Source organism: Eumetopias jubatus, unplaced genomic scaffold, assembly GCF_037043125.1.
Source record: "Eumetopias jubatus isolate StellerSeaLion01/CBP00866 unplaced genomic scaffold, mEumJub1_p1.0 scaffold_14, whole genome shotgun sequence".
NCBI classification, from domain to species: Eukaryota; Metazoa; Chordata; class Mammalia; order Carnivora; family Otariidae; genus Eumetopias; species Eumetopias jubatus.
The window spans coordinates 61,858,454-61,880,632 of NW_028274820.1; the positions used below are offsets into that span (position 1 = coordinate 61,858,454).

General features: G+C 42.4%; 1 protein-coding gene across 2 annotated transcripts in view; it reads left to right on the plus strand.

Moving 5' to 3' along the window:
* The first annotated feature begins 384 nt into the window (after positions 1 to 384).
* Positions 385 to 22,179, plus strand: part of CHN2 (chimerin 2) — a 288,638-nt gene continuing 266,843 nt past the window's right edge. For both annotated transcript variants that reach the window (XM_088018348.1, XM_028119330.2), the window contains exon 1: positions 385 to 799. Coding sequence is in view for 1 of the 2 variants with exons in the window: in XM_028119330.2 (XP_027975131.1) it covers positions 751 to 799 (49 nt within the window). In the remaining variant the exon portion in view is untranslated. The remainder of the gene's footprint in view (positions 800 to 22,179) is intronic.

Genomic DNA, 22,179 nt, shown 5'->3' on the forward strand with positions numbered 1-22,179 from the left:
CCACTCCCCACTCCCGGTTGCCTCCAGACCGTGGAGCAGCGCTGCGCACCGCAGTCGCGCTCGCCCGGCGCCCCCCGGCGGCCTCCCCAGCACCTCGGGGCCTCGCGCCCCGGTCCAGCGTCCCCCCGCCCGGCAGTCCCCAGCCTCCTCCTCCAGCCCCAGTCGCAGGAGCTGTCAAGCCCACGGCAGCTGAACCAGCCCCCGAGCTCCCGCGTCTCCTCTCCTTCCTTTGTGTGCGCGCGAGCGGAGTTGGGGCGGAGGGAGAAGGGGGAGGTCGCTCTGTCTGTCTGGCTCCTGCCGCCTTTGCCCGGGCTGCTCGAAGTGCCGCCGGGGAGGCGGGAGCCCAGGGGAGGGTGCAGGAGCAGGCGGGGCGCCTCCGGGCCGCCCGGGCGCGGTGGTCCCAGCCGCGCGCGGGGGAGCTCGACCCACAGCTAGGGCTCGACTGGAGCCACGATTAGTCCGCTCCTGCCGCCCCTCGGCCTCCCTCCGCTCGCACCTACCCCCCGACACCCGGAGAAGAGCGTGCAAAGGCGCCGAGAGGGACGGAAACCACAAATAAATAGCGGCGGCAGCAGCGCGTCATCTGGTGGAGCAGGAAGTGCCGGCAGAGTCCGGAGGCTGGTGCTTTCTGCGCGTCCCCAGGACTTTGCCATGGGCTGGGGGCCGCGAAGGCTGCGAGCGGTCGCGCGAGGGCAGCGGCGGCGGCGTCCGCACAGGGGCTGAGCCAGCAGCGACGCGCGGGCCGCGGAGATGGCAGCGTCCAGCAACTCCAGCCTGTCCGGCTCCTCGGTGTCCTCCGGTGAGTTTCAGCCCGTCGGACGCAGGCTGCCGCGCTGGGTCTCTCGCTCCCTGCCCTCGCTCCGCACCCCGGGATGGGTAGAGCCTACCTGTGGCCGTCCTGCCCCCTGCCTCGGAGCGAGGGCAGGCGCCCGGTGTGACACTTGTTTGGTTTGCCAGCACCCGGGGCGCCCACAGCACCTCCGCGCCTGACATCTGACAGCACCGAGGTGGGAGAGCGGTGGCGCCCTTAGTGTGCGAACGCGAGTGTTCTGGAGACTTGGGGAGCAGCAGGCGAGAAGCGAAAGGAGCAGGGCAGGCTCGCACTTTCTGGAGCAGCTGGAACCTGGGCTAGCGGGGCGCGGAAGGTTGGGGCGACGCTGGGCGCCCGCCGGGCTGGATGCCCAAATCCAAGGAAGAGGGGAGAAAACCCTCGCTCCTCACAGACTTGATTTTCTTTGTTTGTTTCAGAAATTAGCTCCGTGGAGACACAAGCTTGGGGCATGGTTTGAGATAGAAGTAATGAAGGGATTCTGTGTTTCTGGTCCTGATTGAAGAGAGTTAGAGGAAGGAAGGTCTAGCCCAACCTCTGACAATTTGCCGGTTTACAAGTGTGTGTGTGTGTGTGTGTGTGTGTGTGTGTGTGTGTGTGTGTGTGTGTGATTTTCCTATGTGTCCTCTTGGACATTTTCTTATGATACTAATTTCACTTTCCAGGCATACATTTTGTTTTCAAGTGAGCAAAGGGAGGACTTCTTTCAGCTTTTTTTATGGTTGATCAGCAGGTCTCACTGAAGAGAAAAAACTGCTAATGAATCTGAAGGAATAGGAATCAATAGAAACAAACCCTCTGGTTTCTGAGTATGACAGGTTTCTAATCAGAATAATGCAGTAGGTAGAATTCTTCTACCTCTCTGGTCACTGAAAACTTTAATGACAAACCCTAAAGGCAGAGCTGATAAGACATTTAGTGTAGTATACAGTCTTCAGGGGTCAAGAGGGTCGTGAAATCCTAAGGAAAATACTCAATATGTTAATATTGTATTAATTCCTATTGTGTTTTTTTATTATTATTACAATTACCCGGACATTAAACTCAGAGGACAATCACCTGGTTGGGACCATTGGACAGAAAGCCTGTCATAAATTTGCCATATCTATACATGTGTAACTAATTTAATCATAAATACAAGGTGAGTTTGACTAAGGTGCGATTGTGATGTGGCACAAGTTTATCCCTGGAAAGCCATCTGTTATCTTTTTTGGCAGGTTCAGTTCCTGGGAAATGGCACCTCCTTTCTTGATCACTGCCAACTAATCAAAAGCACAATGTTGTTAGGCGTATGATATAGTTCAAGTTGCTGGTAGTAGCAGCCAATGGGGCAGAACAGTCATGTCTTATTAAGAGCAGCAACAAGTTGACTGCCTGTGGTTTTAATTCTGAGAACTCAGCAAATGCTACAGCGTATTTTTAGTACCCCCAAACCACCGCTGCTGCTTTTCAATTCATTTTGGTTGACTAACATTGAATTTAAAATACAGTGATGTTGGCTTACGATTAGCATATGGTTAGCCCTCTCAGAAAACTGCCCACTAGAAAAGGGACTGGTTGGGGGGAGGTGGCAATGAGAAAGAAGAATGGAGAAAAGACAAGAAGGCAGTATTCTCACATGATTTACTGATGGCATAAATTACAGATGCTGTGGCATCTGAATGTTCAGATCTTGGTATAGCTTAAGAAACCGGATCGAAAAATTGAATTCAGGCTTCAGAAAAATACGTGGGTTTGAAGTCACACAGTACGAGCTTTAGATGATGGTAATTGCTTTGCAGATAGGATGGAGATGCTTATGATGGGTCTCCTTCCTGCTTTAGTTACCACTATTTTAAATCTCAATGGGAACTGGGAAATTATGTGAACACTGAAATTCAGAAAGTGGGCATGGATATACTATTTGATGTAGATCAGACTGGCCCATGAACTTATATTGCTCAATACACCAATTAATCAGACACTTTGTCTTGAAAAACACAAGAAGCTGTAGTTGTCTTTTTAGGCACACTTACATGGCGTGTGGATCATGAATAATTCAGATGACACAAGCAATTCACACCTGTGAGAGGTGTTGGGCACTAAAGAATAGAGCCTGTTTGTGGTGGCAGCTGCGTTCTCCCAGGCAAGGGCCAGAGTCTGAGAAAGTAGGGCACTCCATCAATCTATTCATCACTGTTTTCACATGGGGCCTACTATGTGCCAGGAAGTAAATATTACAAGCCTCGGTTTCAAGGAGGCTGAGTGAGGAAGATAATTTTAGGATTCCTTCTAATTCTGAAGTTCTGGGATTATTGTTTTGAGTTCTGGCTGCTGCATTGACCAGTTGGGCAATTTGGAGTGAGTTGCTCAACTTCTCTAAGCCTCAGTTTCCTCATCTGTTGATAAGGTTAATGTTAATAATGGGACTTACTCATAGGAATGATGTGTGGATTAAATGAGATAATATGTGCAGAGCAGTTAGCCCAGGGTGTGGCACTTAGTCGGTGTTTGCTGTGAACAAATTTTGCTTCTTTGAGGAATGAAATAGAAGGCACTCATGGCTCAGCCTTTAGGTGCAGAAATAAGTCCAACACACATAAAATTTGACTCTTACGTTGCATGTTAAATTTGACCTTGAGGTTTGAGGTCCATTAAGTAAGCAGTCATTAAGTGTATTTTAGGTTTCAGGCATTGTCCCAAGAGTTTGGAATAGAAAGACGAATTAGGATCCTTTTCCTCACCATCCAGTAGCAGAGATGGACGACAGATAGTAATGTATATTCCAGTTGGATTAAAGTGAATTATGTGGAAGAGAGTACAAGGAAGGGAGTGATTCCCTCAGTAGACAGGGAGGGTCAGAACCAGTGACCTATGAGTTAGGGCTTAAAGGATGAGTGGGATTTTTTTTCCAGAGAGCAGAGAGGGGGAAAGGCATTTCAGGAAGAGGGAAGAGCTTAGGCAAAGGCCTGGAGATGGGGAAGTCCATGGAGGAATGTTCAACTTCCTTTCTTAGGGCTCTTGATCCATTTTGTAGGTGGTGTCTCTTCTTTGGACGGTTATGCTTATAGATCTATTAGTATCATGCAGAGAGATGCTAGATCACCTACTGTTGCTGCTGACGTGGGTGGGAGGTTTTCTTTCTGTTCAGGTAGCAGTGGGTTTGATGGAACAACTCTCTGGAAGCCTTAGGACATACTTGGGCAATTGAGCAGTAAAAAAAGGAACTGTTGATTCTGTAGTGAATAACACATGGAGGTGTGAACTCGAATAATATGGGTTAAACCTCCTTTGGAGGAATAGATGTGGAAGGTTTAGGTTTGGGTGTGTTTGCACGGAGAGTAAAGATCTAATAATTCACTCAGTATTAAGCTCAAAGTTATCTGATTTTCCTGAGAATACGTTCTCACTTGCTGTTGTTGAACCGCAACACTCGAGTGTGTCATTTATTCTGCATTACCAACTGAGACATAACAAATGAAATAATAAGGTTAAAATTAATTTTTAAATACATTTTCCAAGAACTGTTCAGAAATTTTCTTCTGGAATATTCAATTATGTGTAGAAGAAATTGCTTTGCCTTTGTTTTAATGATAACTGCTACTAATTAAATTTCACAATCACCTAGATTGGCAGGAAGGTTTGATTACCTTTATTATTTTAAGTGCAAAAAAAAAATCACTATCCTTAAGCTTTTACTCTAGCCTATGGTACTTGATTGTATTCTGAAATAAACAATGGTTGATGTACAGAATAGTTTTCTTAATAATCATGGGTTATGTTGGCTTTTATAATTGAGAGAAGAACTTTTTGCGTTTTAGTGATGTTATTGCCAAATGGGTAATTTCACAGTGTTTAAAAGAAAGAAAGAAAGAAAGAAAAGAACTCAACTCAAGTAAAGTAATAAATAAAAAAGCTATGAACTGAACAAGGTAAAAATTAAATATTAAAGGGACCCCCGGATAAGTTGTTAAGATTTTGAGAACATAAACATATTGTATTATAGAAATGAAACCAACATAGACTTTTTAAATTAAAATGCAAATGGAAAAAGGTAAAAATCAGTATTTATGTGTAGAGTCATTGAAACCTTAATTGGGAAAAGAACATTCCTAAATGGATTGAGGGATTTATTTCTCCAGATTGTATACAATAGTAATGTGGGCCAAATAAATAATGCTATTTTCTGCTGTCACACTGGCTTGATCCTACAAATGATAAATAGGAATTTTCATTACTTATTACTGGAGGGTCAGAACCAGTGACATATAGAAATCTTTCATATCCCTAGATGCAGAAGGTAAAACTGAACTATAATAATGCTGCCAAGACATATATGTGTAATTAGAAACTCCATGGATCTAATACTACAAAACAGGGTATCTTTGTTGAAACAGACATTCACACTGAGAAGTCTTCTTTTGGACCCCTGAATTATTCAGAAATATTCGATTTTGTGTAAAAGAAATGTCTTTACCTTTGTTTTAGTGATAACTGCTGGTAATTTAATTTCATAATTACCTAGAGAGTCAGGATGATTTGATTTCTTTTGTTTATTTTAAATCACCAAAAAAATTTGCAATTTCAAAAGCATTGCAAATAAAAAAATCACAAAGCTAAAACTACCTCCCTGAAAGAAATCATTTACTCAGATGAGGAGTATTGTTCTTTGCTATTTTTCGGGTGACCTTCCCACACCTCATTTTAACTTATTAGATTTTTCGCTGCTCCCTTGTGGGAACCCAGATGAACCCAGTGACAGAGAATCTGAGAGGAAAGACATTTCTTAAGCATGACAGCATGTTCGCCTTGTTTGACGAGGGCCCACCGATATGCGTACTTTAGCTAAAATGCCAGATCCCCCCCCATCATTCCCACAAACCCTGTGAAGTGTTTTCAAAGATCCTGCCATTTGTTCAACTTTTGGGGAACACAAACACCAGGTATTTTCCAAGGCCAGTCCATGTGGGATTTAACTGGACAGCGTGTTCTCTCAGCTGCAACCTGGGGCTTGGCCCGGGTGTCACTCCTGCTGAGGGCCGTCTGCGGCTCTGCGGGGTCTCCTGTTTTTGCACAATGGTGAAAATAACCGGACACTGGGTTTGGAAAACCTGTACATGAGCAGTGTCACATTGGTATGTTTTGGAAAAGAGTTTTCTGCCAGAAGATCAAGATTCTTGCCAAGATGGTTAGAAGCAGAGAAGGAGAAAGGGACCTAGTGATAGACCTATGATTAATAGCGTCCATCTATCACCCACCAATCATTTATCTTTTATGAATGTATTCACATTTCATGACTCCTGATGTGTGTCATTTAATTTTCAAAATGAATGGCTTTCTTCCTCCCTCCCTCCCTCCCTCTCCTCTTTCCTTCCTTCCCTCCTTCCTCTCTTCTTTTTACTTTTCTCACCTGTTATTATGTTGGTCAGATTTCTATTTAGATTTTTTTTTCCATCAACCCTGCATTTGGTCTTACTTGACTGTTAGTTTCCAAATCCTCTAAGTACCTTCCTGCTTCTCTTTCCATTTTCTCAGTGGGAATGGAAGGTGGTATTCTGTTGCTCACATGGATTCTGGTCAGGGGACCAAGATGGATGCCTGTAGGTCTGGTACAGGCTGGTTGGTGTGACAGAACACACTCATGTGTCTCAAAGTGACTAACAAAAGCAGAGGTTTATTTAAAGTCTCCATGGCTAGAGGGAAATCCAGTGAGGAATGTGCTGGTCCCACAGGCAGTCTGCTCTGCAACGGGACCCATGTGTCTGTTCACTGGGATCTGAGGCTGAAGACCTGGCGCGTGTGCATTGCTAAGTGGCAATAAAACTTTGCGGCTCTGTACCCAGGGAGAGTCATTCACTAGGTGCTTGTGCAAATAGCCTGCTTTTCCCCTCATTTATTATTAATCGTACACCTTTGTGGGGGCCAATCTTTGAATAGTCTTTACACCATGTCTAATTACAACCTTGCCTTGCTTCGATAGCTTGGCCTAAGTCACCCGACCTCAGCCGTATCAAGAGTTATTTCAAATCATCCAATGCCTAAGTTCCCATAGACATTCTCTAATAAAGGTGTTCAGTGAATAGCCTTATTTAAAATGGAATCACCTCAGGTCAGAAGTTACACTGATAAGATTCCTGGAGTTGAGACGTCGTCTACACATTGTGCAGGCTGCCAATCACCCCTTGCCTTGGTGGGCCTGCTGGGGAGAACGCTTTTTCAACAAGAAAGGCTCCATGCCCCTTGCCTGGCAGAATCCACTAGATCTAGACAAACAATCTGCTTCCTTGAGCTGGCAAGAAATCTCACGTTCTGAAATGTGTCTTCATCAGATGTTGCAGGAAGAGCCCTAACCTCAGAGTCAGAAGATCTGGACATTGAAACCTTTAACCAAGGCATTGACCAGGGCAGCTAAACCCTTAACTAAGGCTCTTCAAGAGGCTTTAAGCCCTAACTCTGACCCTTAAACCATGAATCAGGACTCTTGAACCCTTAATGAAAGTTCCTAAACCATTAATGTAGGCACTTAAACCAGATACTTACTTAATTAAGTCCTATAACTAGCTAACGATGTGACCTTTGGTGAAATTAGCCTTTCCGAGCTTTAAAACCTCACTGCAGACTGCAGATATGACAGCCTGTTTCCCAGAACTGATGTGAGCATTAAGAGAGGTGAGGGAAGCATTGTCTCCCATAGGCCTGGCTCTCCTCTCTGCCCAGTAGATGCCGATTCCCCCCCTTCCCTCTCTCCTGCCCTCCTCTTTGAGCCTCCATCCTCTTGTCTTCTTTTTTTAAGATTTTATTTATTTATTTGACAGAGAGAGTGAGAGCATGAGCAGGGGGAGTGGCAGAGGGAGAGGGAGAAGCACGCTCTCCGCCGAGCAGGCAGCCCGATGTGGGACTCGATCCCAGGACCCTGAGATCATGACCTGAGCCAAAGGCAGACGCTTAACTGACTGAGCCGCCCAGGCACCCCTCTCTTGTCTTTAAACCAGAAATAGTGATATCTGATGAATTTATCCCACAGAGTTGTCATTCCTGAAGTATACTATTTGGGAAAATGCTTAGTAAACTGGAAAAGCAACTAACAATACTGGATGGTTGCTATGTCTCACTCTGTTTACATGTAATCCCTGGGGTATTTCTCTGAGGTAGACCACGTATCCCCTTTTGCGAACAGAGACATCGGTTCAGAGAGAGCACAGAGCTTGGATTTGAGGTGCTAGGATTGGAGCAACGTCTCCTTAATTTCAAAGATCAGTTTTCTTCCTCTTGAAACATAAAGGGTGGGTTTTTGATTCTATCTCGTTTTTAAAGTGTCTGACATTAAAGTTTAAGGCTGAAATATATGCTCATTGTTAACAGAGAAAGTACAGTAATACAGTTGTGCTTTATTTTGTTGCCCTTGGTAGTTATCCAGACCCACATCCAACCTGACCAAAACTTATTCTCACTAGCGGAGATGTTTACCAAGTGCATGCTCTGTAGAGAGATCACCTAGGGGATTGGACTTATGGATATCTGTACTTAAGAACAGTTTCAGGAGGTGAAGGGTATATAAGTGTTCATTGTACTATTCTTGCAACTTTTCCAAGGTTTGAAAATTTTCCAAATAAAAAACATCAAGGGGGAGAAAAAAAGTATAGTACTACTTTGCATCCAGTTGATTGTCTTCACTGGAGTCTTAAAAGCATTCCATTTTGTGTGAGCTTATCAAGTCTTATGATCACCTCATGAAACTCCCAGATTCTGAATCCTCAGCAGGAAGAATATGTATTTGTTAGCTTATGTCTTAAGTGAAAAGTACAGGAACCACAATTACAGAAGGCATTCAGGTAGACCATATGCAACACTTCCTACCTGAGAATGTTTTTTTCCTCCCAAGCTGGTTTGACTTTACATTTCGTTATAGGTTTCAAGTGAGGATGGGACTTGCAGGTTGTTTTAACAGATTCCAGAATTACATAAGTAAGAGAATCAGGTTCGGAGGGGCTCCAAGAACTGCCCAGGGCCGTTCAGCTAGTTGGTGGTGGAGCTAGAGCTGGAACTGACATCTAGGACCCAAGTTTCCAGAACATTAATTCTTCATCCCCTTTCCTGGCTCATCCTAAGGAGTAGCATTATCCTTAGAGAATTTCTTACAGCTGTTCTTTTTCCCCCTGTCTGGCTTCATGGAAGCTGTTCTATTTAATTATTTAATATTTTCAAAAAAGAAGTCATAAAGTGCTTTGTATTTTACATGAGCCTTAGATCTCAAGGCTGATGTTGTGCCAATAGAGGCACAAAGACTTAAGTGACCTAGCCTCTGCCCTGACTATATATAGCTGTGCTCTCCAATATGGTAACCACTAGCCACATGTAGCTGTTTTCAAATTTAAATTTAAATAAATTCAGTTCCTTAGTTGCATGAGGCACATTTCAAGTGCTCAATAGCACATGTGGTTGCTGGTTACCATATTAGACCATGCAGAAATAGAACATTTCCTTCATCCTGTAAAAGATCCTGTTGGGCAGCACTGGTAAACAGGGAAGGTAGTTCTAAGAGAGGGACACTACTAATGTAAAATTAATAAGCTATGGATAGAAACTTTGATAGAATGTTCTCCCATTCCTGTATGTCATGCTGCTTAGGTTATATTTCACTAATTTTGCAAATTGGCTTTTTTTAAAAAAGTAATTTTTTTCATAACTTTGAGGGGAACTGTGGAATGACAGGTGAAGATGATGTTGGGGAGAGTAATTAAAATGTTTATAAGCTCTTCTAGTCTTGAAACTGGATTCAAGCTTTTAAAAAAATTGTCTATAGTTTCCCTAATGACAACTCCCATTTCTTTTTAAAAAATCCTACAGTGAGTTATAATGTCATCCTCAAAGAGGAAAAAAAATGTCCATATCCAGAAGTAGTTTGGATCTTATAATTGTATCTCTTCCAAAACATCATAAACAAAGTAAGAAAATTGTGAATGTGTGGACTGAGGTTGCGAGCGGCATATCCAAGCTGTGCTATTTAAAGGAGATTTTTCTACCAACTTGGCCATCAGCAAACCATTCGCCTAGAAGTATTTACTACTGCAAAAGGCCCACATATGGGGCAAAGCAAATGCATTGGTTTTTAGAAAATAAAGTTAGCTTTGGGAATCTTCAGTACATTTAATTGGAAGAAAATGCATGCAAATAAGATGCAGGAACATGACAGTTCCTAAGAAAAGGAAGCTGCCCTCCTCCTTGAACTTCTGTTACCATCTTCAAGAGCAACAAACAAATGGAAAGGTAGATGGTATCTTTAAAGGGTCAAACAACTGTCAAGAAAAAGGTGGATATTAAGGCTACGGGGTTCAGACATAACAGCTAGAGGCCCGTGGCCTGTATGGCTGTCCTTTTTGATATAACTCAGATCATACATTTAGGGCAGGGTGAATTACAGAATCACTTGGGTGGGTCATCACCATCTGTAATTCTTTTCTCATCAGAGAACCCGTACCTGGACTTCATCTTGTCCTCTGTACCCTCAGGACTGTTTGAGCACTGTTTTTTAAGGAAACAAAACCTGCATTCCTTACTTATTTGACATAATTGCACACAAACAAAATAAAGTGCTTTTTCTTTTTTTTTAAATGATTTATTTATTTACTGGAGAAGGAGAACATGAGCGCTTGTGTATGAGCAGGGGGAGGGACAGTGGGAGAAGGAGAGAGAATCCTCAAGCAGACTCCCCACTGAGCTTGGAGCCCATCACGGGGCTCCATCTCATGATCCTGAGATCATGACCTGAGCTGAAATCAAGAGCCAGCTGCTCAACCGACTGAACTACCCAGCCATCCCTAAAGTGCTTTTTCTTAAATAATTTTGCCTCTAAGGAATACACCAAGAGATCAGTGTTTGGGACAACAAGGAAACAGGAAGCAGGGAGTATGGTTTGAAGGGTACATCTTCTTCAGCTAATACTAGAGTGTGTGCCTGCAACACTGGCCTCTAACAGTCTGACCTATAAGAATCTCAAGACTGAGCCCTGCACTGCCTTATCTGCCACTGCCATGTGGGCTGTTTAGCTCTTGAAATGTGGCTCGTGTGACTGGAGATGCACTGCAAGTGTAAAGTCCCTACCAGAGTTTGAAGACTCAGTACAAAACAAAAAGAATGTATGTCATGAATAACCTTGTTATATAGATTATACATTGAGATTATAACATCTTTTGGACAGTAGGTTAAAGAAAAGATATTGTAAAAATCAATCTCACCTGTTTACTTAAAAATATTTAATGTGACAGTGCACATGGATGGCTCAGTCAGTTAAGCGTTCAACTCTTGATTTCGGTTCAGGTTGTGAGATCAAGCCCTACGTCAGGCTCTGCACTGAGCATGGAGTCTGCTTGAGATTCTCTCTCTCCCTCTCCCTTTACCCCTCTCCCTGCTCATGCTCGCTCTCTCTCAAATAAATAAATAAATAAAATCTTAAAAAAATTTAATGTGGCTACTATTTGAGATTAGATATGTGGCTCATATCATACTTGTATTGGACAGCCACTGGTCTGGGCGACTCTAGTGAGGATGTTCTAGCCTCTATCACAGAATCTACCACACAGAACCTGCTGACTCACTGCTCCATGGCTCCCATAGTTGCAACCCTGCACACTCTCCATGCTAGAAAGATACCCTCTCTTCAGTGTGGCCCAGTTCAGCCCGCATTCACAGGTTCCTGTTTTGTTTTAGTGTCAGACATTGGGAGATGTCCTTCATTTTTCTGGGTGTGTACAGAGATTTTGAAATGAAGTAAATAGAGAGGGACAGATTGGAACTCTATCAGATTCTTGTTGATACAGATTTTGTGCCTTGTTTTAGGCTTTACTATCATTCTAGACTTTACATATTTACTTGTTAGATTTATGTGCACTCCTCCAAAGAAAGCCTGTAACGCTAGCAAGTTGGGTAGAGAAGTTGACAGAACAAGGGACACATTATTCTCCTGACCTGAGTAGGAAATTCTTATCTGATAATGTTTGTACTGAGGCTTCTTGCCGAGAATATGTATATGTGTATAAAACATGTATATGTGTGATATAGGTCTGTATGCATGTATATATGTCTGTTGGTGTGTGTTTATGTGTATATGTATACACAGAAAACAGAAGTGGATTAGGTTTCAAACAAAAGTTATTTCTGAACCAAATATAGAATATATAAGTTAATATCAAGGGAAAAGCAAAGTCAAACCTAGCATTACTTTTAGTAATGAAAAAATTCACTTGGGATTTTGCTAATGATGTGTAGATATTGATACACATAATTTGGCTGCCTAATATTGATTTAAGTTGCTCATTCAAATTCACTTTATTATAGAAAAATTAGCCATTTTGTTTTATAGTGTTTGTCCCTGCAGACAGTGAAACCATTAAGCCATGTTTATTGGGTAAATAACACTATTTTGCTGACTTTCATATGCAAAGAGAGCATTATCATGTCTCCCACAGGAAGTGCCCTGTGAGTTATTACTCTCTGGCTGGGGACCTGGTTAGTTCAAGCCAGGTGTCCTCTCTGTTATCTCCCTCGTGATCATTGTCCAAGGTTGAAGGTACCGTCAGTGGTCAGGGCACAAAAGTTTTTTCTCCTATGTGATGTTACTATGTCGGAGCCTTGAACTTGATCCACATAGGAGCCCTATGCTTGTTTTAAGCACCCAGACTAACCCACATGCCTTTTTCTTTTTTTCCATATATGAATTCTTCCTCGGAGAAAAAAAGCAATTGACGGGGCTTTTCAACTCTCTCGAGAGTTAATCTTAATCAGATTAAGATTAGAAACATAACCACAGCAAATCCTAGGCAACTGCCAACGGAAGACATGATGTGGAATTAGACAATGTAATTGATCATAAGAATCTAATAATTGCCATAGTATTTATTTGGTTCAGCATTCTAACCCCAGTAATAGCACTAAGGGGTATTTTGTAAAAATGCTCAGCAGGCTTTCAGGGAAGAGATGCCCTGCAGACATTTTACTCTTCATAAATAGCCAGCGTAAATCTGTCATTCAGGAATTCGTGGAGACATGTTTTTGAGAGTATATGTAGATTCAGCTTGTGGTCCTCCTTATAGTAATGAGCTCCATCCATTTTCCACCCCTAGAGTGGACTGGTATTTCTTTTTACTGTTTTATATTTCACTGTCCAGAATTTATTTCTAACATCCATTCTTGTGTTTTGTAAATAAATGTGGGTTCATTTGAACCCTGGTGCTGTGTGACAAGTGTTGGGCAGCCAGGGAGCTGGCCCAGATACCAGCACCAACTGGCTATGGTAATTTGGGCCCCTCTGAATTTTCTCATCCATAAAATGGGCTAATAATACTTGTGAAAATCAAATGGGATAATGTCTGTGAAAGAAACTTGACAATTGAAAACTTGTGAACAAAACATAAGAATCTCTGGTCTCATGAAGTTTCATTCTTATATAGACGATCCATTGGTTCCTTTCTTGGGTGATAAATGATCACTCAGAGTTCATGATTGTCTAATATAACTTGAAAAATCTCCTCTAAATATATTACCTTGCTCTTCACCAGCCTTTCAAAACCTTGACATGTAAGCCCATCAGTTTAGAATTTCTCCATTTAGTGTAAGATTCCACTGTGAATCCCACTTTCTCATAAACATTTTAAATTAGCCCAGGCAAATCTCTCATCCAAAGAGACACCATTGTTTATACTTTCTGATCCAGAGGTGTGGCTCTTTTTGAAATTAAATTTGATGTAATATCCAATCTGTGCAAGTAAATCTCTGCAACAGACATGGAAGTTAGCACAGCAACAGAACTCTCATAAGGGAGTCTCTCAGTCTAGGAACATCACCTACCCTTGCATCTTCTCCCTCCTCCCTTCCCTCCCCTGTCTTCCTTCACTCCCTTCCTCCAAAAGTAACCATGATGAATGCCCTGTTTTCTATTACCTTGGTTTTCCTTCTTTCTTTAAATGATGTAAAGAAATAATCCAAACCCCATGCTTCACAAACGCAGATGTTTCTGTCTCTTTTGCTCACTGCCAATCTGCAGTACCTAGAACAGTGTCTCACATGCAGGAGGCACTCAGTAATTGTTGAGGGAATGCATATGTGTATATCCCAAGCACTCTATATCATAGGAATGCCGCTACAGCCCCTCCTTTAGCTATTATATGTAAATTAGGTCTCTAAGGGCATCATCACTGGTTCACACTAACCACATGCCTTTAATGATTTTTAAGAAAATTGGTTTTTTTTTTTTAAACTCATAATATGGATTATTTGCACTTAGGGGCAAAAGGAGACTCCCAACAAAATCACATGGACTTCTCTGAACCAGGACTGCTTCTTAAACTTGATTTGTAGTTCGCAAGAACTTTTCAGGAATGGATAGTGAACCACTCAAGGAACATTAAGTAGTAAAGCTAGAGCTGAGCAGGGAGAGCTACAGAAAAGATTTTAGAAAGAGATAGCGTGCACATGCTACAACAGTGAACCTTGTAGAACCTTGAAAACATTATGTGAAGGAAGCCAGTTACAAGAGACCACATAGAGTATGATTCTACCCATATGAAATGTCCAGAATAGGCAAATCATAGAAGCAGAAAGTAGAGAAGTGATTTTCTAAGGTGGGGAGGGCTGGAGGGAAACTGGAGGGACTGCTAATAGGTATGGGATTTCTTTTGGGGGTGATGAAAATGGTCTGAAATTGTGGTAATGGTTGCATATTTCTGTAATATACTAAAAGTCACTGAACTGTACACTTTTAAGCAGGTGAATTGTAGGGTATGTAAATTCTATCTCAATAAAGATGTTATTTACAAGAGGCAAAAAAAGAAATTGATAGAGTAGGGCTGAGAAGGGGAAAAGGTTGTAAAGTGAGCAGACAGGGAAAAAACCCCATAGATCAAGTCCTTCCTCGATGGATACACATAATCAGATAGGAGACATTCATTCCATAGTCACTGATATCGACATGTGGGGGTACCCCCTCCTTTTCCCATTTTTATTTCCACAGTTGTTTTTTTCTACCGACAGCCCCCGACCTCCTCGGAAGGTTCCACAGAGACGTGTCCTCTGTGGTTTGTTCCCGGGGTCAGCTCGACAATGCCTCCTTCCCCAGTGCCCCCAAAGGCTGCGGTGTCCTCCCTCTGGCTGAGGAATGAGGGCCAGCAGCAGGTCTTCTCTGCTGATGCTGGACAAAGCAATTAGTACATTTCTCATGACTAGTTAATTAGATTTTTGTGCAGCTTTTCAAGCCCCGGGCACAACTCTTACGCCCTCAATGCAGACTGTGAGTCCTCCAGGAACCCAGTTTCCTACTGTGTAACCTAGGTACTGCCGAGTTTACTAGTACAGTGATGCTTCTGTTGCTGCCTCCAGATGCCCCCACTGGATGGATCCACGTGCAGACGTTTTCAGGGGCATCATCTGCTGGCTCTTTTGTTGTTTCTAATCAAAGAATAGGGACACTTTGATCATGTCAGATCATAGCATTGTACTCATAGTACTGTAAATACTTCCTTAGAAAGATGACCCAGGTACCGTTGTCTCAGATGTTCTGATAGTGTTTACTTTAACGGGGAACAAGTAAAGAAACATGCGTTTGATCAGATATGATCTAAAATATGAGTATTTCAAATATGAAGTTTTCCAGAACCACATAGAGTTCATGATAATGAATCCAATCGATAAGCATTTGAAAAATACCTGCTGGCTTTGGAGGGCCAGGTGTGGGAGAAGTCCCTCTCCTCTCCCTGCAAGTTTAGCGACTCCCAGAATAAGATATACTTTCTGCCGATTGGAGGAAGATCTGGCTCTGGGGAGGGGGGGGCATCTTGGGGGAACAGAGTCCCTGGGTGGCCACTTCCACGGGCAGCCTTCAATTTCAATGGCCTGTAGGAGTTTATAACAAGGCTGGTTCCCCTTTGAACTGTTCGTGGCTTGTGCTTCTTACTCTTCATGGGACAACAAAGATAGGCACCCCCGCAAAGTACAGATACCTATTCATGCGAGTGCGAAGGCAAAGCAAGTACTGAAACATCCTCTTCTTTAAGGTCTCATTCAGAGTCTTTTCCTGGCACCCAGGGGAGGAAGTGGGTATGCACTACAGTGGTTTTGCTGTTCCGCGTCCTCCCTCGGGGGGAAATCTGGCTGCCTTGGGTTCCCTACAACAGCACGCGGAGGCCAAGGTATTGGTGCCAGGTGTTGGCCTCTGCACCTGCTCTCACATTTCCTCCCGGGATGGATTTTATTCCTGGGCCCTCCTACAGCAGTCCTGCTTTATCCGCGGTTTAACTTTCCGCGGTTTCGCTTACCCGGCATCGACCGCGCTCGGGAAGCGGGGAAGCGGACTGTCCTCTTTCTGATGAATCAGCGGAAGGGCCGTGGTGGCCTAACTCTGCCGCACACTGCTTACGTCATCTCATCCCGCGCGCGTGTCATCACCTCTCATCATCCCGGGAAGAAGAAGGGTGAGTACAGTGCAATACTATTTGGAGAGAGAGATCACATTTATGTAACTTTTATTACAGTATATTGTTATAACTTTCTATTTTATTATTAGTTACTGTTTTTAATCTCTTACTGGGCCTCATTTATAAATTGAACTGTATCGTAGGTTTGTATGTATAGGAAAAAACAGTATATATAGGGTTTAGTACTCTGCGGATTTAGGCACCCACTGAGGGTCTTGGAAGGTATCCCTCCTCCCCCTTTGGGTAAGGGGGGGCCACTGTACTTTCTAACATCACAGGCCAAGCTTTCCCTGAGAAAATGTGCTGTTCATGCAACTTTTCTCATGCTAACACCAACATGCATAACACATTCATGCCTCCTCACTTCCTCCGGAGACCGTTTCAGGGTGCAATTATTGTATGGGTTAGGATGTTTCTGCTGCAAATACAGAAAACCCTGAAAAGAAGTGAGTTCTGACCCTGGGCTTCTCTGCAGTTCTCTTGGCTCTGTCCTCTTGGTGGAGGGGCTTTGTCCTTAGCTTCCCTCTCCTTTTGGTGTCAAGATGACAGCAGCACTACCTGGCATCTCAGTTAGAAAGAGTAAAGGAGTACAGGTTTTCCCTGCTGTCTGAAAGTAGATTTCCTATTAAATCTTTTGTAAGCCACAGTGTTGTAAAGTGAAGAAGCATTTACCATCAATTCATATGGAAAAATTTGTAAGCATTCCCAAACTCAAAAAATAACCTCTCTTTGACTTTTCTGATACCTTAAGACACATCTTGCTAACGGATGTCCAAAGTAAGATAAAACACAGATGCTTACAGACACCATTCAAAGCTATGTGGCTAGATGCTGAGTGTAGTTTTGGGGACAGAACTTGGTGGGACTCCTCCCACTGCTGGGGGTCTGCACTGCCTTTATAACTGCTCACTGCAAAACTGTGAATGCTATCTTTGCTTTTCACCTCTTTTTTTTTTTTTTTTTCCGAAAGCAAAAATCCTTTATTGGATTTCTTTTGGTTAGTGAAAATGTAGGTTAATGTAGGTCTTTTGTAAAAGAGAAGTGGTGTAATGCAAACTTTTGAACAACAGGGGAGACCTGTAATCTCTTTCTCCTGGCTGTGTGAAAAGTGAGAAAACCTTTCTCAGAAGCTCCCCCTCTCCTAGCCAACTTCCCCTTGCCTCCTGGGTCACAGTTCTGTCACATGCTCATAGGCAAGGCAATCACTGACAAGGACACTAGGATTTCTGTGATGCTCTCTGTCCAGTCATGACCTCCTTCCTGGAATGGGGATGGGGCTAGCCTCTCCCAAAGGGGTGAGGACACATGAACAGAGCAGGGTTCTGTGAAGGAGAGCAGAGGATTCAAGAGTGTCTGGCACAGTAATGTCACAAATGTCCTCAGCTCTTGGATTCTGAGGAAAAATACCTGAGAGTTCTAAGAAACCTGGCCTCTCCCACTCAAAGGACTTACTATAGCCTAGTTGAAAACCAAACAACTGGTGAACGTATTTAGTCTGTAGTAATATTCACTTCATGACCAAAATGTTTCTGCTTCCCTTCCAAATTAAAGTGGCTGACAGCTTTTACTGATGCCTTGCTTTCACTGGTTAGTGCCTTATAAATTAAAGCACTTTGTTTTATGGCTATGAAAAAACAATAATTCTGGATAGATTGCTTAGCTTTGATGAAAAGTTGGACAGTAAGGATTGAAGGTTTTGATTCTTGACTGACTTTAACATCCCTGGGCCTGGTGTAAGTTGGAATGGTTTTATTAGAAATTCAGGGAATAATAGTAAATAATTCAGCCACTCCTGGTTGCTATGGCAAGGCATTTTTAAAGCTTTGATTTATGAGAAATAGTGATCATTAGGAACTCTTTGTTTTTAAAACAGAGAGCCCCGCAAATTGTCAAGGCTTGAGTGGAATAAATAGATGATTGGCACCTAAATGGAGAAAGAATCTCAGGTTATTTCTGAAGAAAGAAGAACAGGCAGAAGGCTTTTGGAAAAGAGATTCCCGTTTTTCATTTTTATGGCAAGCCAGAGTGTGTAAAGATCACTGGACAAGGAGTCATATGACCCAGGTCTGTGCCAGTTCTAGCTCAGCATTTGCTTTTCATATGGCCTGGGGCAAATTACATTATCATTTTGTAACTTTCTGATACTCGACTGTAGAATTATTAGGTTGAACCAGATCATCTTGAGAGTCTTGAAAATTTTATGATTTTCTAACTCTGCCTATTTCTTCTTGCCAATTTATAGTGCATTGGTGGGATCCCCAAGGGAACAACCCTCCCAACACCCCCCCGCAACATACTTCACATAGCAATGACCATTGGCACCATTTGTTGCAGGCACTCTGGTTGTAAGACATCACAACTATTGGGTGTCTTTGCTGCACTCACATTTCAGCCCTCTCTCTGAGTAAGCCCGGAGATATTCCAAGTGTGCTCCAGGCCAGGATTAGACAAGCCTTTTGGAATGAGACTCACACTAAAAAATATATTTTACATTACAAGCCAGCATATATACACACTCATACCCTGCACACACACACAATTTGGCATATACTTATTGAGTATTTACCATGTCCTGAGTGTTAGAGATATTATTGCAGTGAACAAAAATGACAAAAAAATCCTGCTCCTTGTGAAGTTTCTAAGTCCAGAGAGATGATAAGCAAAAGAAACTATATGTAATCTATCAAATATATGCATCATAATTTTATGTAATTATGATATAGAAAATGAATATATAGTATGTTAGAAGGTGATAAGTTCTGTGGAGAAAAATAAAGAAGGAAGGGAAATAGGAAATACTGGGGTGGGTGTGTGGTCTGAATAGTACATTGTGTGGTCAGGGAAGGTCTTACTGAAAAGCTGACATTTGATGGTGAGGCAGCCAGCATGCAGATATCTGGAGGAAGAGCATTCCAGACAGAGGGCAATTACAGATGTCCGGCTGCAGGAGTGTGCCTCGTGTGTTCCAGGAACAGAAATAAGATCATTGGGGCTGGGGTGAATAAGAGGTAAACAGAACTGGGCAGCAATGGGTGGCAGTGGTGGGCCTTGAAGGCCATTGTAAGGATTTCGGATTTTGCACTGAGTGAGGTTGGCTGTCCCTGGAGGGTTCCAGAAGAGTGACATGATCTGACTTGGGTTTTAACAGAACCACTCTGGCTACTATAGTGAGTGTAGACTAAACACAAACAGTGGGTGTGCATAGGCACTCACACACATGCAGAGATGCAAGCCCCGATAAAGGTGTCCCCCTTCCTGTGTGATGTGCTCTGATCTTTTCTTTTCTATTGCATTTGAATTCATTCATCTAAAAACTGGTCAGGGCCCACAAATGGATTTCAGAATCCGCTATAGGATGACAATTTGAAAAGCAGATTATAAATTGGCCTAGAACCCCAAAGATGTAGTAGATTGAGTTTCCTTGCTCAAGGCATGGTTATGGTGTACACAGCACCCAATGGATGCCTCATCTTCCTATTTCATAATGGTTTTCAAGAGGCTTTTGTTCATTTTTTAGCTTACACTGAATAGCACTATTTTATTGAATGATCATTTAAAAGTTTCATCTTTTCCTACAATTCATATCTTAAGTAACTTTTTAAGTAGAACATTTCAAATGTATTTAAAGTAAAGAGAAAAGTATAATGAACACCCCAGTAACCAGCTTCAACAGTCATCAGTTTCTGTCAGGCCTGGTGTCCTCTAAACTTCACCTGCATCATTTGGGTTATTTTGAAGCAAATCTCAGGTCCAATATCACTTCATCAGCAAATATTTCAGTTGGTGTCTTAAAAGATAGGGACGCCTTTTTAAAAAACTGTGCCAGATTACTATTACCATTCTCTTGTGTGCACGTGTGCGCACGCATACATGCATGCACACACACACAGTGTGCTTGTGTTAATGTTTTACTTCCTTTCTAAATGCGGGATTGGAATAACCTCTCCTCAGCCCTCTGGCTCATCACTCCTTTGGCCGTCTGTTGCAAAACCTGACTTTTCTAGGAAGTCTCATCTCTACCAGGATGGAAACCTTTCTGGATCAGTATAGACTTGTTGACAGGAGGCTTCAGGTTAATGCCGATTCTTACAGAGCAGTTTTTGTCCGTTCTATTCTCTGAGTTTGTTATCCTCAATCAGCAGGGTGTGGTGTTTGTCTTCCTGTGATATCTGCCCTAATCTCCACCAATTTACTGACCAGAGACCAGTTTGATATGAGCTATATTACTAAAAACATGGTCATTTCTGAATATATGTAATAGTCATAATTTCAAATGGAGGTGAATAAATATTTTTTATGTTTGAGTATATGGTATACATTAATCCTGTGTTCAGTATCCCTTAGTTGTCTAATTAATTGCCCAAATATTTTATCTATAAAATTAGTGAGGTAGGTGGCAACATTCTGAGTCTGAATCTTCTCATCCTTGCTCTCTCCTTCCTTTTTCCATTTTCTTTTCCATAAAAACTGAGTGCATATCTGGTGCTGGCTGCCATGCATGGCTTTGGTGACATAAAGGGATAGGAAGCAGCCTCCTTGTAACTTCTTGCTCAGAGTGTGTCCCCGGTGCATTGTCACTCCATAAAGGCCAAGGACCCTCAGATCACCAGCGACTAGCAGAGGGCCTGCCACTTCGCAGCTTCTTAAAAACATTTTTTTGGATGAAAAGCTATATGAATGGAGACGTAGGCCTCATCAAAAGGTATTTACAGTCCAAGGTGTGGTTGTGAATGTGGACTTTGTGGAACTTTGTAAACTTGTGAAGTTATTCTCAGTTACAAATATTTATAGTTCAAAATACTTAAGTCGCTACCCCTCTTGGCCACTGTCTTCTGAGTGTTTTGTACCTTCTTAAAGATGCCAGAAGTTCTGTGTGGGGATCTTTACAAACAGGGGCACAGGTCTGGCCTCTATCCTGGAAACAAGACTGAAAGGGGAGGCTGTCCACTGCACTCCCTGTCTCCCTCTCCTGCATATGAAGTTCTGCTAGATGAGACACTTCCAGGTTCTCACTCTCTCTGCTTCTGCAAATGTCACAGTCTTGGGAGCCCTCTCGGATGTCCTGATCAAGGGTCTTGTTTAACCTGGGGGCAGGCCTGTAGTTTTAACTTCTTACCATGAGGAAAGCATTTTTAAAACCAGCACACGAGTCTAAGTCTGTTTCCCAAGGCTTTTTCTTCTGAGTTACAATTTTATGTGTATGCTGTGCCAGGAGACATTTACTACTGGTTAAACAGGAATTAAAAATACTTGTTGCTATGTCATTCCAAGGATTTGCTGTGGTGAAAAGTAATGTCTTCAGTGTGTGTGTGTTTGTGTGTGAATATCTCTGTTTATGCACGTGCCAGGGTGTGTCATTGAGTTGCTGTGTGTGTGCACATGTGTGTGTCTGTGTCTGTCTAGGGCTGTATGTGTGTCAGCATATGTATGCGTCTTTATGGGATGTGAGACATATGGGTGTGTGTGCTTGTGTCATAAGGCAAATTCAATTTCCAGGGGAATGAACACTTTCAGAGGACCATAACTCTATGGGACAAGTTTATAGCTACTATCTTTTCTTTTGGTTTTAAATTATTTACTCTTCTTCCTTAAGTGACTAATTCTGAATCTGAAAGAGTTCTTTCAGAGATTGGAAATGATATCATTTAACATTTTAATGGTTATATATAATTAATCTTATTGTGTAAACCAATTATTTTTAATCCCCAGGTGAGGTTTGTAACTAAGCCTACGTGTAATTCTCCAGGTATGATGAATGAATGACAAGACATAGAATCAAAATTTCAGAGAAGCAGCTATTTTGGGGGGCTGGAACATCTTTTTTTTTTTTAATAGACATTTTAGTTGCTTGAAAGAGTCCTTGTAGATTTCCCTCAAAATTAAAAAAGCAAGGGAAAGAGGAAATTA